Source organism: Falco cherrug, chromosome 1 (genome assembly GCF_023634085.1).
Source record: "Falco cherrug isolate bFalChe1 chromosome 1, bFalChe1.pri, whole genome shotgun sequence".
NCBI lineage: Eukaryota > Metazoa > Chordata > Aves > Falconiformes > Falconidae > Falco > Falco cherrug.
The window spans coordinates 120101106-120121178 of record NC_073697.1 but is presented as its reverse complement, the minus strand read 5'-3'; the positions used below and the strand labels follow the sequence as shown (position 1 = coordinate 120121178).

At 40.4% G+C, this 20073-nt stretch overlaps 1 protein-coding gene across 3 annotated transcripts in view; it reads right to left on the bottom strand.

Moving 5' to 3' along the window:
* Positions 1-20073, bottom strand: part of GRB2 (growth factor receptor bound protein 2) — a 61885-nt gene that overhangs the window by 7055 nt on the left and 34757 nt on the right. For all 3 annotated transcript variants that reach the window (XM_027816777.2, XM_055724891.1, XM_055724876.1), the window contains one exon: positions 4982-5079. In XM_027816777.2, the coding sequence (XP_027672578.1) occupies positions 4982-5079 (98 nt within the window). The remainder of the gene's footprint in view (positions 1-4981; positions 5080-20073) is intronic.

The following is a 20073-nucleotide window of genomic DNA, read 5'->3' as shown; positions in this document are numbered from 1 at the left end:
AAAGATTAAATGCCTAGCTCAAGCAAGAAACTTGAGTCCCTTCCTCTGTCACTAAGAAATGAAGTCTCACGTCTCTACATGTGAAGTTTTAATTGTTCAAACTGTATGATGCCATCAACTCTGAGACAATGAAGTAGCCCTGCACTACTGGCTGGTCACTATTGAACTTCCCTATGATAAAAGCACCATTTATTTCACTATTAGTACCCAAAGATAATCAGTGAGGGGTAATTACACAGTCTCCTTTATTACTTAGGCCTTCTAAGGATAAGTCACCCATGCCGAAGCCATGATTTACAGAGCAGAAAATATAGAAAACTTAAGTTATTAAGAATTAAGCACAAAACCATCAATATTTTAGCAGGTAGAAATGTTTTAAAAAAACAGTAGTATTTGCAAAATGCAAGGGAAACGTAGAAGGAAGATCCTGTCTATAGATTGACCCATCCCGCACAAGTGGAATGTGCATTTTAACAAAAGCAACTGTTGGTCTATTTTAGATCAGGTGGTTTTTAAAACATGACTGCTTCAGCAGAGAGAAGGAGTAGCTTTATTCAGCAACTGGCTGTTCCTGCAGCCCAGAGTCCAATCCTTCTGACCCCTACCACAGCACTGCAGTCAAAGACGGTATCGTGTCAGAAAGCTAAGGCACGCAGGAGCGGAGTTACACGCAGACCAAGTGAGCAAAGTTCCCTCAAAGTCTCTCTCTGCTTCACTGCAGAGGAGTGCAGAGCTGGGCATGCCATTTGGTTCTAGGAAAGATGCTGGTAATATTTTTTCAGTAGCCTATTTTCTTGCTTTCTCCTACAGTTAGGACCATCTAGCAGTCACATGAAATAGCTGCACCATAGAAGCCACATCTGAAGTTCGTGAGAGCAGCACAGAAATCAAAGCCACAGGCTGACCACCTCCACACACACTTCAGGCAACCAGATAGTCAGCACTGACCAAACAGCCCCCCCCACCCACCCCCCAGTCACGGGATTCTTACCCACATTTACATCTGCATTTCCAAACTAATCCAAGATTAAAGGCAAACAAGGGCTGAGTGAGTGGTAGGTCACATGGTGTGGGAAAAGCAGAACCATCTTCACAACCAAAAAGTACAGCTTTCAGTTCTGAGTAACAGATCACACAGGATAGAAGCACTTACCACAGCCTGTAAGCATGCAGATGATTGACCTTAGAGGAGAGCATTTACTAACAAGCTCCACTCATAAAGTTTACTTTCTACAGCGAAGGTTTTGGTGCAGCAGTAAGACAGAAGTTGCAGAACCCTCCCTGAAACAGTTGTTCTTAAAAGATGTCACAAAGTCACATCTTCCTCTCTAAGAGTAAGCTATCTCTAGAGATGAAGGAGGCCCAATTATTCGATTACCAGACTTGCCAGCTCCTGGTAGCTCTCACTAACTGCCTTCAATATCTGCTCACCACAGGAGGCTACACAAAAGCACATTCCTGTATTATATCAAGGTTGATGATGTATTTCTACTATATGCAACATACTCAATAAAACAGCTCTAGAACATCCCCCTTGTAAAAGGGGTATTCACTCTATTTAGCTATGCAGCTCCATTATGAAAAGCATTTTGGCACTGAAAATGATACATCTTGTGTTCAAACTTGGTTTCCGTGATCACCTATATGTGTTCTACTTGCAATGCTTGCTGTGTACTTTTTATCCCCTGGAATGGAAAAGAAAAGTTTTCTTTCACAACGATCCTATTTCCAGTGAAGAACAACAGGGCATTCAGTACTTTCTTGGTGGTTTAGCATCTGCGCCACTTCTCAGCACCCAAGGTGGCAGGGAGGGAGTGCCTACCTGTCTCTCACTGCACTCTGCTGCCTTCAAACTCAACCAAGAGAAATGTTTATGTGACACACCTTCAGAATTCCAAGGTAGTATTTTGTTTCCTGGGCTTTGGGCACAATTGTCATAAAGATAAGGAAGTCTTGATTTTTGCCTCTACCAAATGTTACATGCAGCAAGCTTTGTGTTATGTTTTTAGATATCTTGCCATAGTCCTTGTTTACAAAGTGTTTTCATTCTGTTTAGTTCTCAAATAATCTCCATTATTTACATATGACTTGGAAATGAAAGCCTCATCTTAAAAAACCCAAAACCCAAAACACCTCACCCATTTCTGTAAAACAGAAAGCAAGCCTGAAAGAGCTCAACAGAATGTCTATCATACTTCCTGAAGTATACCCTATTTTCCCCCTAAATTTTACTGAATCACTACAAACTAGAAGTGTATAATTCGACTGAAGGAAGTAACATTTCCAAAGCAGCAATATCAAGTTCTTATTCTGCCAGCTGTTTCTAAGGCACTGTAAACAGAAAGACTAAAAATTGTTCACAATTCTTGAACTCTCTTGAAGTTTTATGACCTTGTTACCGCTTAGCCAAAATAAAAGGAGCTTGAATTCTAAATAAAAAAAAAGATGAAAACCCCACAGATGAAAGAAACAAAGGAAAGTTATTTTGCAGGACTACTCTCTACTTAAGAACGCACTTCTACAGCATCAAGTATTGTGTACATATGAATCTTTGCTGCAGAATGACTGAAAAAAATAATAAAAATCACACATGGAGAATTAGGCCAAAGAAACTGTCCACAACACTGCCACAGCTTCCCTGCTGAAGGGCTGAGCTTGATAACACTTGTCTCCAGCTAGCTTTGTAATGTAAGTGAAACTCATCCAGTCAGCACCGCAAAACCAAATCCAGGCATTACTGCTGATGCTGCACAGCTAGAGGGAGATGCATTGATTGGTACAACACAAAGTTCACATTGCTTTCAGACTCGCTTCAATAGGCAGTTTGGCAATTCTTCTGCCTTTCCTTAGCACAATCACGTAGCTTGTCTGATTTCCTCCACATTAAGTTACGATATTGCAAAGTGAGACTGCAGCAGTTATCTTCAAGAAAAACAGATTACAAACACCCTGAGCACTCACACCGTGAGTCTGATCCAGGCTGCTTCCTAAACGGCAAATTCCTCCCCTGCCCCCTCCAAGAGAGAAAAGTAGTCCTGCCACCAAACCGCCCCGTTGTGCCTTCACAGGAAGCCTCCCTGCCCAGAGTTTCCTGCAGCTCTTCTCTGAGTGTCATGCCTCTGTCTACTTACATCTTGGCTTCGTTAACTGACGTGGCAATTCAGGTTAACGCTTCAGAACCCAGGTAACTCAGCTGGTGACCAAGGCGTGCCACATGTTCCTTTCAGCTTCATTTGTGATTAGTTACAAAGGAAGCTAAGATTTGCAAAATAGAAGCAAGAAACACTGCATTTAAGACTAGCTGTGGGGCTGGAGGATTTAGTCTCATATCCTAGGACAGGATTCAAAGCCATTTTCAGTTGCTTTCTTTCCAAACTTCCTTGAAAAGCCCTCACGCCACCTTCCCACAACTGAGAAAAGGAACATTCTCTTTCTCACTCCTAGTCAGCTGCCTGCAATTTGCTTTTTGTATGACCTGTCTGACTGGAGAGCTCTGCATTACAGCTAAGCAAACATTATACTATAAAAACTTTTGCATAATTTCCCAGGGTTGTTAATGTACTAGTTAAGACTCCCAGCACTGCTGACACACAGAGCTAACTCATCCAGCTGCCGTCAGCAGTTTAAACATCTTCAGAAAAGGTCAAATTAACTATGCTTAAAAACCACTAGCAAATTCACCCACTTGCAGGCTCAGATATTGTTCATTCCCTTTTGATATCAAAACTGAAAAAACTGACAGCTGTATCTCTCTCAAACAAAATACCTGCAAAACTGCTATAAGATGACGTATGATGATTCAAACCAAAGAGGGAGAAATGGCAATGAGAGAGAGATCCCCAGCAGACTAGCATGATCAGGGTAAACTAGACACGTTACTGCAGCAGACAAGGCTTTAAACAATTTCAGAATTTTGTGTGTTCTTGCTTCACTTCCCACTTGGCTGCACTAAAGCAGTATACCTCCTCTTCTTGGGGCACCGTCCCACAGAAGCTCCCTTCTCCCATTTCAAAAGGCCCCTTAGAAAAATAATTCTTTTTTGGATTTAACTGCAGTATCTTCATGATATAATCACAGTCAACAATTAACAAATCAATCATCAGTTTTTTGTAGGCAACAAACACTACAGCTTCTCGTAAAAACCCTAATTACAGGTTTTGCTGTTCCTTCCTAAACCTTTTCTCGCTTTTGAATCTGTTACCCAGAGCTTGCTGTTTTCTTGTTCAGATGTGCAAGGATCTCAAAGCTTGGCAGAACCAGAATTTAATAGAAGACAGCAGAAATATATGAACTAACGAAAGGCACATACCCATTCATGAAGTGCTACTATTTTCATATGCTAGATTCTTTACACTAAGAGGAAATGTTCAAATTAGTTACTCAAATACAGTTCTCTAGAGTTGCAAAACAATGCCAGTGTACTTGTATAACAGTACACACTCTCTGAGGTCAGTCTGTTTTGTGAGGAAGGTTTTGGACCAGATGACTGTTAGAGGTCCTGTCTGACCTAAACAGTTCTGAGATTCTATACTCAGGATTTGATGTAGACATACTAAGAATTCAGCTCCAAATATCCTTAAACATTTTTCTGGTGAGCTGTGAATCCACAATTTTTACTCTTATCTGCTATGCTAAGTAAAATAGAGAATCAACACAAGAACACAGTCGCTCTTTTTCCAGGGGCAGTGGTGGTGACAACTCTCTACCCCAGTGTTCTGCTGGTTTATGCCTGCCATTGCCAAGATAGTCCATCTGACCCTACAGCAAAACACCAGAAAAGTTTCCAAAAATACCCTGCTGTATAGCTAGCTGTGAAATGAGTTACAGTAAACAATACCACCAGAGATAACACTCTATAGCCATACATTTTGGTAGAAATGGCAAGGTATGCTTTGCAAAGTATTCAGCAGAAAACCTTCCTTCTGTGGAGAGGATGTGCAAAAGTAAAATCAAGGGAGCCTATCACCAAAGCTCTACTTACGGGTGTGGTTTCATTTCTATGTAGTTCTTGGGAATGAAGCCATCTTTTCCATTGAGTTCTGCCTTGTACCAATTCTGATCGCATTCTTCATTCAAAACCTGAAGGAAGCAAACAAAAAATAAGCTTTACACATTTCAAGACACAGCAAAAAACCAATGAAGGTACTAGCTTATTTTTCCCATTCTTGTTTCAGAGACTGCTCTTGTAAGATGAGCCTATTAAAAAAAAAACCTGTGCTAGTCATGCTACTCCACTGCATCTCATGAATGTTTGGAACTGTTGTGAACAAAAAGCTGAATGAGTAATTTAAAATAGCCAAAGGATTTTAGTGCCAAAACCCCATGCTTTAGTGAGAAAGTCACTGTAAGTCCACAGGTACTTTTAACAGGGTAACTAGACTGAGATCCGTGCCAAAGATTAAGTTGTCTGTCATCACCAAAAACTCTGCCCAAAATCTGCAAGCCAAGAAATTCCATATCTTTATCACTTCTAACAATCGCTTTTTCCTGAATTCAGCTGACAAACCTGATGCTCTCAGCAGAAATGTGATTTTATCCAGCTTTTCTGCATTTGCACTGGTTGCACACTGAATATGTTAAAGATTCTAGGCAACATCTACATTATAAACCGTTTTACAAGAAAACTCCCTCATGATGTTAGTACAGGCTCAGCTGCAGATCCAACTGACAGCTTCAGCTGGTTTTGCTGATACAAGTTAAAACCAGGTTAAATCAGACAGCATAAACAGTGACCTGCCTGTTGAGCATTTTTTATGTTAATAAAGTTAAATACATACAAACAACAAAAGTAGATAAACAAAGATGTCCGTCCCCCTCCCTTTAAAGGGATACTTTTCTTACTATAACTTTATTCTAAAACGAATGAAAGATCAGCAGTCACAACAGAGAAACCACAAGAACAAGTAGCTTTAAAAGCACAAATTGCTATTTCAAAGCATACTCGCTCTATAAACTTTGTTGTTTTATTTTTCATTGAAATTCTGCCAACTGGTACAGTGCAACAGGCAAGCCTGGTCCGCTAACTGAAAGTAGTCTCCCAAATAAAGTGGTATTATGTTCCGTAAATAAAGCCATGCTATAGTTTGAAACTACCTCCTCAAAAAGATATTATTTGGAGACATAGTACAGAACCTGCCTCCCCTTTAGAATTAAGCACCACACCACTGCTTTTCCCTGGACACTTTCATTCCTTCTCAGCTTCCTGAGGTTCTTCAAATTGGCGATAATGGCCAACAAAAGCTGAATCTGGTTTTGTTTTTTTAAAAAATATATATATACTTAAAGTCTCAAGTCACAAAAGTAGCACATCATTAGCATTGACTGAATGTGGGAAGATGAGGAAATGCAAAGAGAAAGAAAACATGAAGGCAGATCCAGAGATCACATACTACATACACACAGTTATGGTGAAGGTATCCACCAAAACCCCAAAATCTTCGTAAGCAATTATAGCAGTTTCTGATTCCCCCTCCCCCCCCAATCTCACTAAGTTTCTTTTTTGGAAAGGTGATGAGAGGAAACAAACAAACAAAAAACCTCAAAAGGAAAAGCAGACAAGAATTTACAGGTGCAGGCCTTAAAATTCTTACAGCTGATGGAAGTGCTTCAAACTCTAAACATCATAAGTTTGCTGCCTTTCAAAAATACATGACATATCAACACTTTGATCTGCCCCACTGTTGCCCACTACGTCTAAAAGAGAAGAACCTCAACACCTACCAAAATGAAATCCAGTAAAGCTAAAAAGAGAACAGAATCTGAATTTCCTCAGTGAATTACAGTGCGTAATGTTACCCGGCTGCTCCTTAACTCCCAAGTGAAGAGGCTGATGGTAGGATGGACATCCCGCGGGCAGCAGCACTTCCACTGGGGAACTCTCATAGTAGCAGGGACACATCTACAAAACTTGGGGTGAGCAAAGATATGTACCTTTATGGCCCAATTCAGGATATTTTCAGTGGAAGAGACTTTATATACTTAAAAGATCCTAAGTACTTTTATATGGATAAAAATATTGAAACTATCTTTTCTGCAGTTACTACTCTGGGCTCCAATTTATTTATTTACAAGCATTGTTTTAGCATGCATTACAGTTCAGCCATTTAGCAAGAATGATTTGACCACAGGTCATGAGCAGTTCAAGTGTGGCTCTGTTACAGGCTCTGAGGTAAAAGCTTGCACATGGAGAGTTGATGCACATCAGCTGACGTCTGCTGAACTGCCTCTAAGCAAGAAAATGGTGCACATCTTTCACAACCACTGTGCTGAGAGACAGACTTCTGTGCAGAAACTGATTCGACTCCAGAATACAAAATACAGGTAGGTAACACCAGCAGGCAGCTCTGGGATACTGAGCAAGGAATATGGAGATTAAAAACAGGTGTGTAAAAAAGCAAATTGCATAGACTAGGGAGACAGAGGGCACAGGTTGAAGCTCAGATCTGCAACTCAGTCACACAAAGATTTTGGCACATTGGCTTCAATGACCAGGAAGTTTGGCTGTTGTATACCTCGGCCACCATCACTAGACTCGTTTACAATGCAAGAGAAACAAATATGACACATTTTGATGTGATTTCTAATAAGCCAAATCTTATGTAATAACATGCATTCCTTTATCAAAGATAGCACAGATCAAACCTTTGACAAGATTGTGTACCACAAACTCATTTCATTACCAGTAGCAGTTAAGCGATATAGCAGTTTGTTCTTTTTCCAATCAAAAAACCCACCTGGTAAATTGTAGCTTCATATGAAGAACACTACCACATATTTGTGCTTTTGGCAGTAAGTATTAAAAATTATCAGAAATTCTAATGCCCAAATGTAAATTATTTTAATGAGTTTTATCTTGCTCTGAAGATATGCTAATGGATTTGGAGGAGCCAAATCACATAGGGCTTGGGGTACTCATTAATGCTTGGCCTGAAGCCAAATGCCATCGAGGGAGCATTGCTGAGGCATGCATTAAGCTTTCTGCCTGGGAAAAAAAAACCCAAACCAAAAAAAAAACCCCAAAAAACCAACAGCTCGATAAAAGGCCGAGTTAGGTGAACTGCCTACACATATGCATGTGCAACCTGTTCAGGGGACTTCTGCTGTAATAATGAATCCTCCACAGCTCCCCCCTTCAGTGGCTTTGTTTGCTCCAAGGACTTTTTCCTGCTTCACACCCCGACTGACTGACATATCTCCATAGCCAGTTGTCCTTTCTAGGACCGTTCAAACTAGCTGTCACAGCTCCATTCACACCCTGGCAAACGGCCAAACTATCCATGGCCTATATTATATACCAGGGAGCTTATACACACACAGTCACCCTGTAAACACCCTTGTTTTCCCCTTTCTGGGTCTTTCAGTGTGCACTCGTCCAGAGACATGGCATGTACTGTTTTGTTTACAAAGTTCCACGACCACGTATTTCAAGAGAAGTCACCTCCATAACACAGCTATCTGCAAAATCATTTTTTCTGACAGCCTCTTCAAGACACTGCTGGAGCAGCTCCCAATGCTTAGTAAAGCAAAAGTGACTTGTACTGAAGTACCTTAAATTCAGGACAACTTTGCAGTCATGTGCACAAGGCTGGAATTCTGCTGGCTGCTATGAAGTTCTGTAGCTATTATGACAACTATGGAAGAGTCATGTCAAATTTCAGCTTTCCAAAACAACTTATGCCACTAACATCCATTAGTGAAATACAACTAAAAAGTAAGTTGGGAGCATGCCTAAGAACTCTGCACTGGTGTATCCAGCTTAGACATTTACAGCTGACACTGCTCTCTCTTAAATTGTAAAGCCACTGAAATGAAAGAACTGACTTCAAGTAATTAAACCATTTTCCTGCAAAATATTTTAAGAAAAGCATCCAGTAAATCCATCTGTCCCATACCTCCAACTGGCCTTCAAGTGATTTCCAGAAAATAATTAAGATTAAAATTTATCATCTGGATACTTCAAAAAGTTATGCCTCTGAGAAAAATAAAGACTCTTGACTGAACTACAGTGATATTTTCCCAGACTTACCAAAACTATAAAATTTAGTCCAAGTACTGCACGTATCACTGGATTTTACTTTAAAATTTTCCCCAAGTAGAAATAGATACAGATAAATTCAGCAACAAAACAAAACTTAAAGATTCACTGCTCCAAACTGAAACAGCTTTGGAGTCTGCAAAAAAAACCGTAAAAGGAACACACACTTATTTTATCTCTACAACTGTTAAAACCCATTTTTTTTGTATAAGTCAAAACGTAAAGCGTTCCTCTGCAGCCAATCCCCTTGGCTGCTATAGATCTAATCAAGTCTATGCCAGAGGGACCCTTCCTTTCACACTGGGGCATCTGTGCCTGAGAGGAGGAAGAAGGAAGGATATTTTTAGCCACTACATTTGAACACATACTGCCATGTGATGTCCTCGGTCTGCAGTCAGCCCTGTTTCACAGTAGTAGTGGCTCAACTGCTGCCCCTCAGTTTCTTAGTTTGATAATAGACCTCTTATCAACAAAAGCCCATCTGTTCCCATGGAAATGGAGAAGGGGCACTGCTGAAGAACTGCACAAAGCAGTTCCCAAGTTTTAGCTAGAACAGTTCACACAGGCGTCCCCACCAATTTTCAATTCCATACCTAGTGAGTATTTCTAAGCACAGCTTTTCCGCCCCTGTGAATTGCTGCACCAGTCTTGATCCTCTCAAAACAACTTTCAGGAACACGCAGGCATTAAACTGGAACACAACAAGCAGGACTGGCATCTCAACTCTCAAGCTGACTCCCTTATGCAAACATGGAACTAAACATAAGGCCTCGAACATACTTACGTGCTTGCAAAGTTAGCCAAATTCATCAGAATACTTGAGTTTTGGAAAGACAAAACCCAAAAAACTTGTTCAGGGAGGGCTGAGTTTTGGCTGAACCTCTTCCTTTCCCTGAACTGTAAGTTTTCGGGATTTTTGCTGAGCTGGGTAACACAGCTGCTCAAGTACAACCTGTTAGCTGCTGATACAGTTTTTCTCCTTGACAAAGTTGCAGTAACACTGCCACAAAGAAAACAAGGAAACATTCCCAAAGTCTCAGGAATACAAGGAAAGTGCTCACAACACTCCAACTTGGGAAGGATTTAAAATTTTTAAAAGTGAACAAATGACTGAAAAGCAGCAATTCCGCAACTGGATTTTTAAGCCTGGAAATTACTTGTCCCAGGGTGGAATGGTGGTTGGGAGGCCAATTCTCACTTTCCCTAGAGGTGCTTTAACACAGCTTTTTATTTCAGAGAAAAATGGCTCCTTTTCTGCTTCAAGAAGAGAGGTACAAACTTGCTACAAAACCAGCAAGCACCCACTGCTTCAAGGGAAGCTACACCTGGATTCAACAAAGCAAGCTCACCACAGTCCATTATATGGCATTTTTCCTCACCACAAACTTGCTGCAAATGGCACCACAGGCTATTCAAAGTCACCTCTTCAGGGTTTTGCAGAAGACAACCCAAGACATGGCCTGGTAACCTGCAGCTCCCTGCCTCATCCTCATGTTGCACAAAATCCCTTAAACAAATGAATCTTCCTCAAGCTGGCTGCCTAACACCATCAACAAGGTGGCTCTGCAGTGGAAATGGCATCTTGTGGAAACCTAGGGTCATCTGCACATCAAATGGCACTGTAATTCAGGTCAAGTCAAATGAGACTTTTTCTGTTAGTGGTTTACTTGTCATGACACACAGTACAGTTCATTTTAACTATACATTCAATACAAAAAGATACATTAGATGATTAAGATTACTAGGTCAAGAACACAACTGCTAAAATACTTTATTTTTCAGATCAAAACCTAAAGCACCGTGTCTGGACATGCTTTAAGATTGTGAATACTTGCTCTCTAGGTAAATACAAAAACTGTTTAACAACCACTGAGCAAGCGTTAGTGGAAATAGCCACAGAAAGATTATTTCTTAAACTGCACTCAACTCCCTAGTATTACAATATTTAAATAATGCATGTAGATTTTAATAGAATGCAATAATGTGTTGTGGATACAGGTTTTCATTCTCACCCTCACCCCAATCCTCATTATCACTGTAGAAACACTTCTTCCACCCTTATCCTTTTAAAGGCACAAAAAGAGCACAAATATGAAGTGCAAGGACCCTTCTTCCCCACTCCTCAAGTGATGCTTTTGTCAGAAGCCTTATCTGAAGTGATGACTGCTACTTCAACACTGTGCACACACTGACTTTTCACATTGACAGTGTTTACCCCACCAGGCCAAGCAGCTGAAAGTAGGAATCAAGGAGAATACATTTTGAAGCTTTCCAAATCAAAAAGCTAGTACCTGGATCACATAGTACCGCCTTTAGACATATGTTCCTCTTAAAGAAACTAAGTTATTTCCATTCATCTTGACGGAACTTGGACACTAGTTCGAATATAAGACAAAGCTGAGAGGCAACAAACCAAAAATGACAATGAAAGTCACAGACCACAGCTGCTTTAGGATCTAAGCTCTTCCAAACTGTAAATAATATTGTGCTCCAAATCTATTGCACAAATCTACTCATTACTGGAGATTCATTCCATATAAATGTTTATAGGTAAATCTAGTATTCCCCAACCTTCAGAAAGGGTTGATGCGGAGAATTAGTTGGGTAAGATTACAGGGAACAATGTTACTTTTAACTACATGAGATAAAGGCAAGTTGCTATTACAATTCCATGCAATATTTCACCATGCAAAACTCCAGATAGAAAGGGATACAGTGGGTCAAGAAATCCACAGTAGCACTGGCTGGCAAGTAAAGTATGACATAAACTCAAGTCCAAAGAAAGGAACGTAGCTAGGAATTAGCATTCAAGCTTTCACTTCAAAACCATTTATTTTTTTTTTAAAATGTATGTAACACAAGGATACTTGAGGCAACTTGAAGTTAGCTGAGGTACAGTCAAGCCTAGCCACAAGGCCAGAACTCAGCACAGACTAACTTACCCTGCCTCTCAGGCCTTGCAAGTTTTGTACTACTACTTCCCCTCTGGCAAAAGCCTTCAATTATGAAGACTTATTTAAGATAATAGGAGAAAGAGAAAGAAGTAAAGACAGAACAATCTAGACAACAATTCTCTTTCCCTATGCCTCAACTTTTTTGGTTTATGTGGCACAAAGAGATGGGAGGAAAAAAAACCAGTATTCTAAAGTATATTGCAACAATCTCGAAAATGTCTGATGGAGACCCTGGAAGCAGTCAATAAAGCGCAAGGAACTTTGCCACAGGTCTTGTCTTCAACGAAGCATCCTTCTCTGTAGGAAGTTTACACAAGCACAAACCACAGAGGTAAAATGATAACAAATTCACCAGTTCTGCCTACATTGCTTGTGAAGGATAGCGAGACGACAGCCTCAGCAACTACAGAATTCTCTTGAAATCAGCCTGCCCACTATTACCACCTGTAGAAAGGTTAAGCTATAGATGACCACAAAGTGTATTTTCAAGAAGAATGCTGCAAAATCTCCATTATAGAAAGTAGCCTGCAGTAAAAATCAGCATTGGTGATTTTACAACCCAAACAAAAATAGCTTTACAGAGCTAGAAGTAGCTACAGCTAGTGTTCTAATTAGGCTTCCCCTCATCTAAGAGACTCCCAAGTGTTTCAGTAACAGCAGTGACTCTCAGAAGTGAGATTCATTTTATGTTCAGCAACTTTTATGGTGCTTAACTGTAGGCTAATTCTGATGAACTTCATAACATAAGGATGACTGTTCAACATTTGGATGCTGCAATGAATGCACTGCCTCATTTCAGGGCTTGATCAAAACGGAATGCAAAAAAAGTAAAAAGATTGTTATCACAGCATAAGCTCCACATGTAGAGAGAGAATGCTATGGGATTCACAAGAAGTGTTTCTTAAAAAGAGGAAGGGGAGTGTTGTTTTTCCCTAACAGGCCAAGGGTTAGTTTACAGTGACTAAAGACCAGGACCAGCCGCGTTTTGTAACTAGCTGTAGTGCTCAGGATGTTATCACGGAAACAGAAGACAAAACATCCTTCCCTAATCTCAAACCCAATCCACATCGAATTTGGAAGCATTGAAGAGCACAGCGTTTTGTCAGTTTTCTGTTGTGCAGTGTGGATTAGTTTACTCAGGTACTAGTGGGACGGTCACCTGCTTGCAAATGAGTGTCTTTCCTCACTGAGTTTTTATTTTAAAAGTAAACAGAGTAGCACTGGTTTTTTTAGGTTTAAGCAGGATCCCAAAAGAACCATAAGTGAAACACACAAACAGAACAGGTCAAGGAAGTTCTGAAGCCTAGAGAGCTCTATGCTATCCTCCCCTCTTTTTTTATTGAGGAAAGAAAACAGCCTTGAATTCAGAGTATAAACCTGCTCTATTTGGGAAAGGTTCACAATCCAAAACCACATCCCAGAATAACCCAAATGCATATATGCACATCTGTACGTAAAGAACAAGGTATACATTGCCTTAAGCATCTAAATAAACCCTCGATTTTGAGAAGAAAAATTTTGAAAGAACTACTTTTACCTAGTGGTCAGATTAAGGTCTCCTGGTTTCTATTCCTGCATCTGCTGCTAACACAAATGCTATATATTCCAGGCCATCTTAAAAGAGGGGCTCTTTGTGGCTACCCCTTCAAGATTAGCAACATGGATAGCAAGCATAAAACACATCTGTTATCATATGCTCTAGACTGTTTATCCAAGTACAACCAACTACAGCTTTTCAGGCCCTTAATAAAATTGTTAGGCTTTTGTAAGAGTTCTTGGCACAAGCTCTGAGGGATGAAGGTTGAAAGTCACTCCACCAGAAAATAATAATAATAAAAAAAATAAAAATCAAGCATTCCAATGAGAGTGTTTCAGAGTTGCTTTCAAGCTTAACAGAGAAACCCTGCAGAAACACCAGCAGTGGTCTTGTGGCAGTTTGCAAGCGTATCAAAATCACACATTTCTCACTCAACTTCTCTCATCATGCTGCCTCTGGTGTAAACCATGACTTGATGGTGCATACCAAACAGAAAAACTGAAAAAGGTAATGAAGAACAAGCAATCATAACATGTGCTTGTCATTCCAGCTGTGGTTGCCCTTTCAGAGCTTTATAATACAAATGAAGCTGGTCACATACAGTGAAAGTGAAAAATACCCAGGGGAAATACACATGCATGACAGTCCATAAATCAGGCTAGATTGATAGCTTGTGAAATCCATTCTTAATCTGCTTTGTGGAACCATTGTGCTTGAATACCCTATAGTTCCTATTTCTATTTGCATATGTCCTATTTTGTCCTCACGTCTCTTACTAAAATGTGCTGCCAGAGATTGTATTTCTCACCATCTCTGAGGAAGCAGACACACCTGCCTCACAGAGACAGGGACAAGTCCTCTGTGACTATACAACACAGCTACTGGCTCCAAAAGACCAAGACCTTTGCTAGTCATCCCACACGTTGCCTTTAAAGACACTACAGCAGCCAACTACTAAAACATTCACTAGAGGACAAAGAAAGGCTTGCACTTCATTGAAGAACAGGATATTACAACTGTTACAACCAGCTCTAACCATCTCATGCTTGCTACCCCAAACCTCTACACATATAAGATCTCCAGAACTCCTCAATCAAGAATGAAATATAAGAAATTCCAAATTTAAGACAGTTGTGCTTTCTATTCCTCCAAATGGAGGATGTGTGCCATTCTCTCTGCTGTACTTCATTGCCCAAGAAACCACCATGTCCAACACTCCACTCCTGTATTTTCATTCTTAATTACTGGTTTTCCTAGCACACAAACTCGAGTAATTTACCTATCACTTTTAACCAGATAAGAACAGTTATTTGTGGAGTGACATTGAGTAACTGCTCCATGTAAGAACCATCACATGGAGCAAGAGCTATTACAGCCATTTTAATGCTTGTACACAACCGAATTGCTATGTTGTACATAAGTAACAGCAGGTTAAAGTCTAAAAGAACGTGTTATAGATGACAAACTGCTTATGAACAGCTGTGCAATGCAAACCTTCAAAGAAGATGACTGTAGCCACTGAAGCTGAACATTGTTCAGTTCACTTGGCATTCTGCAAAAATACTGCACCACATAAGGTAAACTCTACCCCCCTGCTAGAAAAGCTGGGCAGGAAGAAACATAATTACTAGTGGAACATCCTGGACTTAAACTTTGATCAGAAATTTAGAGTGTGTGACCAAAGGGCAGCTTTATAATAGTCTTGTAGACTTCAAACTACAGAGCTCCACAGCCAAGGCCCTGCGTGCACTGCGTGGAAGAGTTTCTTTGCATGTTGTACAGGTATTACAGCCCTATCTATACATCTCATTACGAGTTTTGCTTGCCTTCAAGACTGTGACACCACATCGGTACCAGCTGGTTTTCCACTGTAACGTTTGGGGTATTTTCAGAGGAACTGATACCTAGCTACTTATTCCCCATGCTTGCTGTAGTTGATTATTTCTGCCTCAGCATATGACAGTACATTAATCCTTGTTTTAGAATATGTTTCTTCAAAACATCAAGATGGGTTTATATATGCTGAAGACAATTCAAAACTCAACTAATAATCACCACAAATATTATAAGCATGCTCAGTTTCATCACTCAGTTCATTAATACAATATTATCACACCTGAGATTATATTGTGGAAGACACCCAAGAGCCTTCAAATGCAACAGCAAACCACTGCTACCTAAGCTTCGATTATGGCTTTCCAACTATCTTCACAATCCCTCCTACAGTAGGTTTCACATAGATGAGTTCTTCCTGGTTGCTTATAAAACAGGCTGCCCATGTTAGTGGACTACTAGGCTTGACACCCCAGGATGCACTGGCAAGTTTAAGTGACTTAACAACATGTCTAAAGACATTATGAAAACTGCGGTCTTCATGCACTTTGAAAACCTGGAAAAAGCTTACAGAAAAAATGCACATGCCTTGCACTGACAACCAGACTACCTGGCGAGAAGCAAGACAGATACTAATGTTAACTGCCTGTTAGAAAGCAAGCCAGAAGGAAAAAAAGGTTGCCCAAAACCACTACCAAACTCCACTACATTTCAGTGGTAGATACAATTAGAAACACTATCTGCTACAATTTAAAGCACACTAGGAAAAGATACAATCTGTAAAGGCCTTAAAGAAAACTTTCAAAAGTGTTCAAAAGACAGACTTTCATTTTTTGCTTTTAAAGGAAGTAAATTAACTTGGTCTGCAGCGGCTCTATCTCATTTTTCCAGCGAAAAAGCTATTGCAACTACACCAGCAAAAGGTCCAACACGCTTCTAAAGATCAAGACAAGTGGCAGATTCCAGCTGAGTATTAGCAACATTACATGGAGGGCGGTGGGGGGAGAGGCTTTCGGTACAATTGGCATCTATTTACAAAATACATAATCTTAAAATTATTTTTTGCTTTAAGCATGTGGCTTTGTTTAAACTGTTATATTACAGTATTTAGTATGCATTCATTTTACAGCGCGGACCAGTTAATAAAGCAATGAAAAACCTTAACTTTGCTTAATATGGTTTTAAAATTTAAAGACTTCAGGATTCTGCTAGCATAGATTCTTGCATTTAAAATAATTTGCTTAATATTTAATATCATTGTAAATTTTACAGAATGTGAAACAGTCTTACTCAGCTCTTAGAGAAAATATCAGGAATAACACTGGCAACTAAGTATCTATAGAACTAAGTTCCCCACGTTAATTACACCTGATACACCATATTAAAAAAAGGCATATATTTGAAAAGCTACGCAACACTTTAGTTATCCTGGTATTACTGAATTTTTTGTACTTTTAAAGTCTCTTAGCAATGGTCCTCAAAAAACACAGTTGTTAAGTTGTACCTTGAGAGGTGGAACACTTCCTCAGCTAAACACAGAGCTGTAAGCCAAAATCCAGATGACTTAAGCCTGCATCCCAGAACAAGGATGTCTGCAGGTATCTCTCCAAACAGCCATCAATGAAATTGTTAATACGGATATTGTACACACCTTGGCCTCAGAATTAACAATCTTACTCATTAATTCGTACTTCTGAGCATGAATTTCTACCCAGGTACAAGCTCAGTTTGTTATCAGTTTGTAGTGCCCAGCAGTACATTTGAGTTGGTTTACGCAGTCACTGCTGTGTGGCTGCACCCTCCCACACACACTCCCCGCAGTGGTAACAAGCTCTTGTGGGGCCCAACAAATTGGGGAACTAATCTGCAAAACAGTTTAGAGAGGTGGTGTATTCTTCACCTGTCTCAGTTCGCTGGTTGGCTTACACAGATTATACCAGCAAGTGCAGGGTACAACTTGAACCGAAGCAAGCGACTGAGGAGCCAGGAAGGAAAGGACCAGGGCAGGACTGCTCCAAGAGGCACTGCCATGAAGGAAACACCCTTCGTTCCCATTTCAAAAGACACAAAAAATGCCTGCTCTACAATTCTTGCAGACAACCAACCCCAAAACTTACATACGCAAGAATTAATAGTTCCACTTATTTACAGTTTTATCTAGGCAGGGTTAAACAAAGCAGACCATGGGAAGAGGGGGACAAGGGTTCAAGAAAGAGCACGTGAGTAGTCCCGCAATGGGGCAGCAAAAAACCAAGACTTGACTGCGAGGGGGAGGAAGGGAAATGGGGAAGCAGGAACGAGGGACTCCGCTGAGGCTTACAGAGGTATTTGTGTCTTCTGATGACAGGCTTATTTGGGCAAGTGTTAAGACAGCTTCCCCCCCCCCCCCCCCCCAAGCTGTAGACAAACCGAAGCCGGGAGCTTTAATGGACAAGACGGAAAGAAAAGTTAACTTCAGCTCAACCAGCTTGATTAAGCTCAGCCTCATACTGATCTTGGCAAGAGACATCTAAAGATTTCTGCAGCACAGGCAGAAAACCCACAGACTTTATGCATGAAACAGCTATCAAGTTCAGGGATGCTTACAAGAAATACTGGTGGCCTGATCAATACTCTTATTCTGCTCCATACTTTCAACAATGACAGCTGTTGGTCCTTCTGACAAGTTTAATTCTTTACGGGTTACATCAGTGACATGCAGAGCAGAAGTCATCCTTTCCATCCAACTACACTTTGTGAAACTGCACACAAGAAAGAGCAAGGCTTTTGACCAGATGTTTAAAAATTACGTGTTAATACCAAGGCACAAAACTCAAAACCTTTTAGACACAGGATGTCAAGCAAGTGTTAACTGCAATATCCTTTCTGCAGCAACCAAAGAATCAGTATTTATTATGATCAATATTTACTCATTTCTTGCATACCTAAGACAAACGTGTACTTTTCTGTCAGTCCCTAGAGCATACTCTGCAATTTGCATTTGAAAGTACAGAAGAAGGAAAAGCCCATGTTCCACTGCTTTGAGACAGCTGCCCCAAATGTCATCACTGTTCGGTTCAGACCCCAGCTGCAAAGGCTGATCACTTTGGCTAATGAAGCTGCAGCCTGCTATTTCCCGTCAGCACCAGCAAGGTTTCATAGCCTCAGTGATCTAAGAATAGTATTATCACCATCTGTTTGAACTGCATTTTCCCCAACTTCAAACTGCATCATTAACTTCCCAACCAGGCATTTCAATCCCTATCCTACTGAAAAAGTGAAGTAAACTGTGTTGAAATCTCATTTTGAGATTAAAAATGAAAATTACTTTTATAAGGTCCACATAGGATTTTATGAGCAACCAGTGCTGTGGACAGGATCTGAGATTCCCTCCATGAACAACTGTCAGTCCACGCAAAGAAGCCGTATTTCCTATCATTGTTAGGATGGGCAACAGCAATTGCATCTGCATTTTTAGGAAAGCTCTAGCCATAAAACGTACCAGGCATACTGATGGAGAACAAAATTATATAAATGCTTGTGGGACAGAAGACATAGATTAAGCAGACTTCACAGACTAGCAAAATGGACAAGACTAACCAGTGGTAATTAGACCAGAAAACAGAACTTAAAACACTGCAGAAAGCCCCTCCACTTTTCTACTATGTTATGAAAAATCAGCCTCCAATCTCAAGGCTATGTGAATCTTTCAGATGCAAGGCTTACTGCCGTTGCCTTAAACCAACAGATACCACAAATTAAAGGCTTGCCTCATCAATGCAAAGCTTCCACAACTCTGCTAGAATTTTATGCAGGAGACTCATGTTCTTGTCATGAGAAGACATGAGACAAAAAGAGACAACCTTCTACTCAGACTGACGGCAATCTATCCTCTGCTTTGTCAGGAATGAAGTTCAGGGTAGGAAAAAGAAAAAGTTTTGCATTTGCTACAGTAAGGGTTCTTTGTGCTCATTTGAATTATCCTCCTCTTACAATAGAAGAGATATGACTCATATCAAATGTCAAAGTCAACGAACCCTCAACATCTTTATTTTTCCTTCAACCCTTTACAGCTCCTCACAGAAGTTATTACTGGGGGAGTGTCACAGCAACAGCCCTTACATCACCATCTATTCCCCCTTCCTCCTCCACTACCCCAAATGGAACTGGTATGCTATCACTAAGCCAGCTCATGTAATTCTTTATTCTTTGCAATTTCCTACCTCTCATTTGAAAAACAAATACATCACTGTTATCTAAAAATATATTAAAACTTTGCCAGCAACTCAGTGCTCAAAGCAAAACAACCATCACCACCCAGCGTGAATGCACAATAGAAGCAGCATTTCTGGTACGGCAAATTTTTAAGGAGTTCTTGAGAACAGTAAGAAAAATAATTCAAGTTACAAAAATAAAGGGCTGCTCTATAATCACCAAGAGAATGCTGCTTTGCTATCATGAGACTCAGCCAAATGTATAGCCTGAGGGCAGGAACGAAGACTGCAGTCTGACTGCAGTGAAAGCTTTCAGCAGTAATGCCAGTCACCTTAGGGTATGCCGATCCAGCTCCCAGGCCAAAGTTGGGCTCCCCCCAGTGCAGCCAGCACAACTACTTTAAACCAAATCAAAACCAAACTTAACTAAAAAAAACCCACCCCAAACAAACAAACAAACCAAAAAACAACAACAAACCCCTCTCTGCTCCAGGACCAGTTCACAGTGCAACTCTTATTAAT